Source organism: Prunus persica, chromosome G5 (assembly GCF_000346465.2).
Source record: "Prunus persica cultivar Lovell chromosome G5, Prunus_persica_NCBIv2, whole genome shotgun sequence".
In the NCBI taxonomy this organism is placed as follows: Eukaryota; Viridiplantae; Streptophyta; class Magnoliopsida; order Rosales; family Rosaceae; genus Prunus; species Prunus persica.
In genome coordinates this window covers 690,517-700,047 of record NC_034013.1, presented here as the reverse complement: position 1 = coordinate 700,047, position 9,531 = coordinate 690,517, and the positions used below count along the sequence as shown (strand labels likewise).

Here is a 9,531-nt window from a genome sequence, read left to right as displayed (position 1 = left end):
TAGTTCAATTCAATAGATGCCAAAATAGTTCAATAAATTAAATTATTGCGTTGACCTATTGAACAACCATTACAGATGCTCCAAATATTACAAAATTGTGCAATGAGGAGGAGTTGAACCCCCTTAAGGTTTTTTTTTTTTAAATTTTGGTAATAAAGTCCTCATACCACTGGAGTAATTAGTTCTGTTGTGAAATATATAGGTATAATGAGGATAGTTAATGACTTCCTAGAAGAATTAAACAACCGACAACGGCGGTATGGTGGCGGTTTCGATTTTGTCTCCCTTCTAACAGTCATTGGTCTGTAGGCGGTATTCGCCATTTAGTTTGGTTACCTAACCGAGCTCGGACCTAGTCTTGAGTATCCTATACCGGAGAATGGAAGTTTGTGTAAAGAGTCCCACATGGAAGAATAAGTATATCCCGAAAAATAACTTACTTTAGTTTTTTTTTTAATACATGCAATATTCTAAACTATTAATCTATTGTACGGAAAACGGAATTTGAACTTGAGTGTAAAGAGATAGGCTCACTGCCTTGATGTAACTTTAGTTTTTATAGTTTACTTTATTTTTGTGTTATTTATTTATTGATTTCAATCAAGGTCTGTAACTGTTGACTCCTTGTGGTTCAGATTGGATTTAAGCTTGTATTGAATTTACGGTGCTTATTCCCTTTATATTTCATCTTAATTCAATTCAACTGATGTCTCAACTGCAATACAGAAATTGTTGAAGTCCCTTGTTGGTTGAAGGCATATAAAAGTACCAAGTCAGTTCCCCACTCAATTCACAATGGCATGATTCATAGGTTAGATTATGTGGTGCCATGGTGTCGATCGATGGTTGAAGGTGGTGGTGTCTGGAGGTGGTGGCCAGTTGTGAAACGTGGCAATGATGTCCCCAACCACATAGGATTAGGAACAAAGTGGTAATGTCCTAACAATTTCGTTAAGCATTGGAGCCAGCTGACAAGAGACGTTTGTCGCATATTCTATCTAAACAAATTAGCTTTTGCTTGATGTCTAATGTAGAAAAAACTAGGTCAAGTAAACAATGACCCAATACTGCAGATGGGGCCTTAGCTCAGTGGTAGAGCTGTTTGCATGCTGGCGATTGGTATGCGGTTCGATCCCCATGAAATTGTGTGAAAATACCCCCTCTCCCTTCCTAACTGTAGTAAAAAAGGAGACCGAAACTGGTATTTAATGCATAATTTACTATATAGTATATATAAATTCACTAATAATATACTTTTTCCTCATGGACGGCTCCCTCAAACCTCAGCCTACTATGTACAGAAGATAGAGGGAGAATACAGTAGAGAGGCTTCTACATAAACACACGTAGTTGAAGAAAAAATTGGTTGAATTTCTAAGTAATTGCAACAATAACTTGATCACCGTCTGCAAACTATAAACTAGGAACTATGAATAGCAGCAGCATTTGACCTCACTAGTTATGAAACAAACATCTGAGCATTTAATAAATGTTTCCTCATCATTCCTCATTCTCTTCTAGCGATCTGCCTTTCGTTTCTGGTGTGAAAAAATACGTTACCGCCAATCCCAAAAGACAAACTCCACCTAAGATCACCAGTAAAATCTGGACTGCTTTATGGTCCTCCGTTTGACCATGTGAGGCCGACCCAAATCCAACTGCGCCAATAATGGCCCCCACCTTCCCAGCCGCCCCGGAAATCCCATGACAGGTTGACCTAAATCTCGCCGGGAAAAGTTCAGCCGGCACTATAAAAGTAGTGGTGTTTGGTCCAAAATTTGCAAACAAGAAAGTGAGGCCATAGAGGACCATGAAACCTCCATTTATGTTATCTTGCCAATAAGTTCTGTAGGGTATCCCAATTGCGAAATAAACCAAGGCCATGACGAGAAAACCCATCATTTGAATCTTGCGCCTTCCGATGCGATCGATGAAATACACAGTGAGCCAGTAGCCTGGAATTGTTGAGCATATTGCAAGGATGGCTTGAAATAGGGCAACATGTATAGCATCTTCATACACGTTGGATTTGTACTTTTTCCCGAGATATTTTCCGTAAACGTGAGATTGGAAGAGGTTGCTGCTGTAAAAGACTATGTCCACGAGAAACCATGAAGCTGAGCAACCGAAGAGATCGCGGCCGTGTAGGCGTAAGAATTGCTTGGAGAAAAGGGGATAGGACGATGGATCTTGAGGCAATGTCAATGATTCATCTTCTGCAATTTGACTCAGTGAAACATCCAACACTTTCTCCATGTCCTTAGCCGCTTGTTGGACATTTAGCTCCACCAATGCTGTATATCTAGATCAAACAAAGGAATTTATTTGCAAGTCAATATTTTGTTGTTTGATACGAAACAGAGGCATGACATGCAATTCCTATTTATGAACATCCATCTCCATCAACTTATTTCAAAATAAAATAACAATTATCATACCCATTTGTAAATTACCAAATATGCTTTACTGATTGAACCTCTCATATACATACTCTCATTTAACCTATTTCTCTAACTCCCTAATCAATAAAAATAACATACAAATCCACACCTCCATCGCTTGGCAAAAATGAAATGGCGGATGAAGCAATCCTCATCTATGATAACTCTAATGAGAAAGAGCAAAATATTTTTATGTTTTTCAATTTTTTTGCCGTCTGCTCATATCAACTTTGAATTTAGGATATAGTACACACGCGTATAATATGAATATATTAATAATACTGTGCGGCTGTGTCGCCATCACACCAAAAAATTACCAATAGAAGAGTCGAGGGAGGGAAAATCAGTTCAACTAATTTAACTCTAGGCTTACATTTTTATTTGTCATTGTTAAACCCCGCTGGCCTCTCCCTCCTCATCCACACATCTTACCAATATTTTTGTTCAAAATTTTATAGCTCGCATATACAACCAACCAAGATGAGACGCACAGATGTTGACGAACTCATACATATATAAATAAAATCCAACCCACAATGTCAAACAAATGATAATCAATATAGTAAATAAAAATAATTAGTTACCTGGCAGTTTCAGGCATCATCATTCGCCAATAATAGGTCATGGCAGCAGGAATTGCACCCAGCATCAGTATCAACCTCCATGCGAGGTCAGCTTCACTCGGAGTCTTCTCCTTGGGCTTGGGATGGGACGCTCCGTGGAAGATCCCGCACACCACCATCGTCACGATCGAGCTCGCCAAAATCCCAAACCCTTGCATCGAGAACACGGCCGCTATGAACGAGCCACGTGTCCGCTTGTTGGCAAACTCCGACATGATGGTCGCCGACAGCGGATAGTCCCCGCCAATCCCAACCCCGAGCAGGAACCTGAAGAACCCGAGACTCACCAGAACGCAGCTCGGAGAGGTGCATATGGAGAAGCCGCAGCCTAGTGCGCTGAGAATCATCACCATGAGGGACAGGCCGTACATGCGGCGCCTCCCGATTCGGTCCCCGAGCCTGCCGAAGACCAGCTGGCCAATGGCGGTGCCCAGGAAAGCCACGCCGAGGAGCGCGGAGTCGACATGCCTGTGAATGACGAAGTTGTTGTCGTTGTTGTCGAAGTTGTCGGTGGATTTTTGGTAGTAGATGCGGCCGAGGAGCCTGAGGATGGGAGGGAGGCAGAAGAGGTCGTAGGCGTCGGAGAAGAGGCCCATGCCAGCGATGATGATGGCCTTGAAGTGGTACCATTGGGTCCTCGCCGTGTCGAGGGCATAAAGGACTTTTAACGCCATCACTACAATGAACTAATTAAGCTTTGCTATATGCTATTAAGGCGAGCTAATATATATATATATATATATACACACACACACACAGAGGGGGGAGAGAGACAGAGAGAGGAATTATGTTATGTGGAGGTAAGGTTCAGGAAAGGAAGGTATGGGGTAATTTCGCAGAGGACATTTGATGTGATTAAGGTGGACGGACTGCTAATACGAGTATGTGATTCCAAGGATATGCGGAATCATATTTTGTTTGCGTCATTTATTCTATATTATATTATTAATTTTATTATAATGTGGTAGGGATCGGCCCGTAAGTTTGGTGTACATTATGTTTCTTCACCTCCGCTTGCTCTTTCGCTCTCATATACATTGGTTTTTGTTTTTGTTTTTGTTTTTGTTTGGGAGGGTACGTGTTGGACTTTTGCTAGCAAAAATACAAATACATGAACAGGAGATGGTGTTGTTGACTTGCGATTTTATTAATTTTTGACATTTTGTGGACCATTCTAATTGGATCTCGCTCTAAGTTTCTTCCTTGGTTTTAGGTAGCTTGTCTTTATTGGTTTGTTAGGAAATGTTGAGGCAAACACCAGCTGGACCTTATCGGAGCCAGGTCCATACGTCCTAGAAGGAATGTATTCACATTCTCAGAATCATGGATTTAATTTTACTCACAGCGACTGCCATGCTATTGAGTAATTATTTTGAATGAATTTTGAATCAAAAAGAGAGACTTTTATAAAACGGAGATAACACTATTTTGCTATTCCCAGTTAATAACGCTATAACACACGTGATAATACTTTCATATGCTCTAATTTTATTGACCGGGATAGCAAAACAATTATATCTCCTTGCAACTAAAGTTTTTCTCCAAACGATAAGTGACAGAGTAGTTCTCTAGAACATGATAACTCTTAACCTCACTTCTACCAGAAAGGATCGTAGTTGTATTAATGAAACTTGGGCCCTCAAATATGAAAATCACAATCTGGTGTGGTGTGTGCATATGTGTACACCACACAAAAGTGGTGAAGCATTATCAACCTCACATTTTTCCCTCTCATAAAACCTTCAATTAGGAGAGAAACTCTCATGCAACGTCAGCGCTGCTGTCAATTGGTACCATTTAGTGTAAAGGCTTTAAAAGAAGCTGTCTCTCTCTCATCTTTATAAATCAAGGAGCAAGTTAAGAATGAGACCAAGAAGAGTTACTTTCGCGTGGACCCTTAAATGGTGACACTTTTTTGGACTAATCTTTCATTAATCAAGATTATTAATAGTATTGTCTGGCTTAATTAATAATAACTGCTTTTGTCTATGCTTTCAGTTTTATAAATACTTGACTTACACTAGCTGGCAACCCAAACTTGGCAGCAAATTCCACAAATCTGGCCCAGTAAATGTCATATCTTGATAATAATTGCAATTTTCTATAAATGCTATAGAATTTTGTTAAATTTTCTTCTTCTTTTTCATCGAATTTTGCCTCGGAAGCAAAATTGGGTCAATCAACTGAAGGGGCATTGTGTGGTTCCTCTTCCCCCAATTTTTGACTCTGTATACTTCCTTGACTTTGTGGGATCTTCTCTGTTTTGGGTAGATCTCTCTCACAACTCTGGGGTTCTTATTTTTGTGGATTGGGGGTTTTTGTTTGATGGAGGAGAAGCCAAGATTTGTTCAGAGGTTGGGTGTTGGGCTCCTGGTGAAGAAAGGTTTGTGCTAGATGACTTTAATGTCGGGAGGAATTAAGTGGTACGGTCTTCCTTTTGGTAGCGCTCTCAATTTCTCGTTTCAATGACGATAAAGGTGATTTGCCGATAGCTGGGAGCCTATTCGACAATGATATTGCTGGTTATACTTGCTCTGTCTGGATACTTCCTTTTGGTAGCGCTCTCAAACTCTCCACCACTTTATGCAGCTCTGTCAGTTTGTGGCATTTGGGCCAAAGTACAACAAGTCTTAGAAGCCCAATAAATATCCTTAAATGGAGGTGTACCCAAAACTCAGCCCAAGTCCAAGTTTATATTCACTGCTCCTCCTCACCAACTTTTGACAATTGATAATTAACAAGTTGCATAAAGGATGATCTGGGTTAAAAGCTTGACCCCAGATTTTGAGTTTCCAATTAATTCTTTGTATTAAACAATCTAGCTATTTGAACTTCATTATCCATTTATATAAAGTCTGATTTTCTCCTCAAACTGACTCTATGCATCACTGCGCCAATTAAAACACACTGCCTTTTTCCAAACAAGACAGAACATCTTTGTATGCATGCATTTTCTTCCCTCATTACAACTATCCCCATTTGCACTTCAAGCAAAACTAAACGCCATAACCTAAGAGAGTGTCCTTCCACTAACCTCACAGATTTGGAAACCTGGCTTCTCAGGGTAGAGGTGCTCTGCCTTTCATAACCACCACTTCCAGGATTCCATCATGCCGGAAATAAGGAGAAAACAAACGGGGGTCAACAGGTCCAGGCAGACGGAAAGATATGCTAAATTCTCCCGGTGGGCATAGTTGCTGGACTCTCGAATGGTACACAGTTGACGAGTTTCTCAAAAGTCCGACACCTGTCATGATTCCTTCTATATGAACCTTTCCATCACGTTGGATATCACATTTTACCCTACCTGCTAGAGCAAAAATTACCTACTTGGTCATTGCTATCTTTGACTACATTAATTCAGCATTTAAAAAGAGCTCCCTGTGCAATAATAGTGCTTCATACATACGCCAGCATGAGAGGCATGCATATCCAATGAGAACTGAGGTAACTCACATTCATTCTTCCGAATACCAGGAAGTGCAACTCGAAAAAGGTAGGCAGCTTCACTCACACCAATGTCAACAAGACCGCTAGGAGGTCCAACATTACCTCCCTTTGCTGTTCCAATCAAAACAACAGCTGGGTCCAGAGGTGGAAGATCAGCGACATTTTCCACTCCCATGCCACCAACTTTGCTTCTTTACCGTTGTGATCACTCAGATACACCTGTTAGTTTAATTTAAATAAGCATTTGGTGAAGCTTCATGAAGTAAGGAAAATCTATATTAATCAGCAGAATTTAAGTTCACATATAATCTGAGATTCAGCATACCCACATGCAGTTCAAAAACAAGAAAATAAAAGCTTTTAAGTAAACTAATATGAAAATACATAAAAGTTGTTCAATGTGTTATGTGAAACTATGAGTTACAGATTATGTTGAAATGCCTTGTGAAATTTATGTCCATTACAGCATATTATTTCTTCTTTTTGGTTGTATGACAGCTGGTAATTTTTTTTTTTTTTTTTTTTTCAGTTGTAGTAATTGGTGTCTTGGCAGAAAATAAAACGAAAAAAGCAGACGCAAAGATTTGAGGAGTGAGAAAATCATGATGATGAAAGAAAGACTAAATAGAATACACATGAAAAAAAAAAGGTTTATAAAAAGGAGAAGAAGAAAACCCAGCAAAATGCAAAATACATGCCTGAGATAAATACCATAATAAATGTAAAATATTACATCCAAGCGAAACTGACATGAGATGAGAGCATCCGTCATTAATTAAACAGGTCATTGGTGGTTCCACACTTCTCAAGATAAAACAGGTTTAGGAAGAACAACTTGTATCAAGATACAAAACTTTTTTGTCTTTGGGCTTAAGGCACCAGTAGGCTAACCATATGCTGCAATATTTTTTGAGAAGAACCTACAGCTGATACAGACATCTTTGGAAGGAGAAAAAAAAAAGATGAAGGCAAAATACAGCATTCTTGTAAAGAAAAACTTGGACCAAAAAATTACATCAGGCACAACGCCAGTGCGGTCATGAAATTGGCTGACTGTTTGACATGGTTGCAAATCTGTTTACAACAATTGATTCAAGAAGTACCAGAACAGAATTATGATTGGAAATTTTACTGTCTCTTTGGCTCCTGTTGTTCTTTATTCGTGTTTGGTTGGGCCATATCTCACCTTGTTCAGGAAGCACGAACTATAGCACAAATCACTTTTCAATAAGCACAAAATTTCATGCTATTTTTTCATAGATACATGGAACTGATGATTTTGGAATTAGGTATTGTTTTAGGTTTTCTGATGATAAATTTGTTGAATATTTACTGTTTTCTTAAATATTTATAACACACCCAAGATTTATTAAGAGAAAAGACAAGATATACAAGAAGCATGGACAACTAGTGCATGAAACACCTAAAACAATAGAAGAGACGGAAAAACCCAAAGAGAAAACCTAAACCAGCAGACAGAACACCATCCTGGAAAGCCATCAATACAAAACTTCCCTCCAATCAAGTTGAATATTTACTGTTTTCTTATAATTTTCTGAGAAAAGCTATGTCTTTGTTTCTTCCTTTAAACTTCTCATCTAGGTTTTAGTTTCTTTTATGTAAAAAGTAGTTATCTTTGTTTGGTATTGTCTTTTTTATCCCCTTCCAGTTACACACTCATAGAGCTTTGAGGCTAAATATTATGCTTCTTTGAATATTCCCTCTTTTGGGTTTACAAGTTAAGCAAGAGAACCAAAATTGTTCCTAAAGTTGAACCACAAAAGAAAAAATTCTTTGATTTCAGACTTAAGTTTCTGTATCTTCACCTCTCATGCTCCGCCACTAAACTTAATCGCAACCCAAAAGAAAAATATCCTGAGAGCTTCGAGCTCTAAGAAAGATTTTCACATTTTAAAATAACGAAAGCAACACCAAACGCTCTACTCTACTTGAGCAAATTCAAGAACCAGATAGCAAAATAATGAATCAAATAAACATTCAGTAAATGGTCAGTTTGGTTTCATGGATTTGGCAATGCATTTTGCCATCGGCCCTTACAGTGCCGAATTCACAATTGATGGATTTCAAGCTGGAATTAAATTCCAATGCCAAAGTGGCCCATTTATCAAGAAATTCAAAATTCAAAATTTCTTCTGGATGATTGTTACAACCAAATCTGCTTACCTCAGTCCTCCTTTCCAGATCAACAGCGACCGCAACTCAAAGGTGCAAGCCCTAGTAGTTCAACCCCTCTCTCTCTCTCTCTCTCTCTCTCTCTTGCTCTCTGGAAGCTCTAATTGTAAGAAGACGATGACTCTGCAGGTGGTGCACGCTCAGAAGAGGGTTTTTATTGTTTTACGCCAAAAGTCACACATGGCTACTGTAGTTTACCGTAACTGTCATCTTAAAACATATTTAATTCCTATCAATTTGCTAAAAGGAAAAGACAAGTAGTTTTTCGTTTATTTTTATTTTTATTTGTATTTTTTTCATTTGGCATAGGTGTAAATTTGGGAAGCTCAGATCTGCTGTCCTTGAAGTTGCCATAGGTGTAAATTGTCACGTACTATTATTTGTCACTATACTTATGCCACCCAAGATGAAGACTGGTTGTGGAGTAGGCATTGCTGCTATTGGGAAAGCCTGCACTGCACCAGGACACCAAAAATGGATGAAGGATATGGCAATCCATTTTCTGAGGATTCCATGGCTATCAGTGTTGACTCCATGATTTTAGGAACTGAGCGCAGTAACAACTCAAATGAAGCCTATGCTATGTTTATGGTCAATATGGTTATTATTGTTATTATTTTTTATTTTTTATTTAGCGAAAGGTTCAATATGGTTATAGGAGCGTAATTGCATTCCTATACATATCATATGAATGGTATTTTATCAAGTTTATTACTCTTATACATGCATTATTGGGTGATTGAGTATTTCTTACAGTTTCACCCAAAGTTTCCAAGTTTTGGAGCACATTTCCAACATTTCCGTCTACACGCAACAATATCGAT

The 9,531-nt window shown here is 38.7% G+C and overlaps 2 protein-coding genes across 2 annotated transcripts; both read right to left on the bottom strand.

The window, feature by feature from the left end:
* On the bottom strand, positions 1,219 to 4,377 carry LOC18778021 (probable inorganic phosphate transporter 1-9). Its single transcript, XM_007208758.2, has 2 exons — positions 3,026 to 4,377; positions 1,219 to 2,302 (listed from the first exon to the last, which is right to left on the bottom strand). The coding sequence occupies exons 1-2, from the start codon at positions 3,736 to 3,738 to the stop codon at positions 1,501 to 1,503; spliced, it is 1,515 nt and encodes a 504-aa protein (XP_007208820.1). The 5' UTR covers positions 3,739 to 4,377; the 3' UTR covers positions 1,219 to 1,500.
* Positions 5,812 to 9,232, bottom strand: LOC18776094 (increased DNA methylation 3). Its single transcript, XM_007211153.2, has 3 exons — positions 8,699 to 9,232; positions 6,521 to 6,733; positions 5,812 to 6,371 (listed from the first exon to the last, which is right to left on the bottom strand). The coding sequence occupies exons 2-3, from the start codon at positions 6,687 to 6,689 to the stop codon at positions 6,124 to 6,126; spliced, it is 417 nt and encodes a 138-aa protein (XP_007211215.1). The 5' UTR covers positions 6,690 to 6,733; positions 8,699 to 9,232; the 3' UTR covers positions 5,812 to 6,123.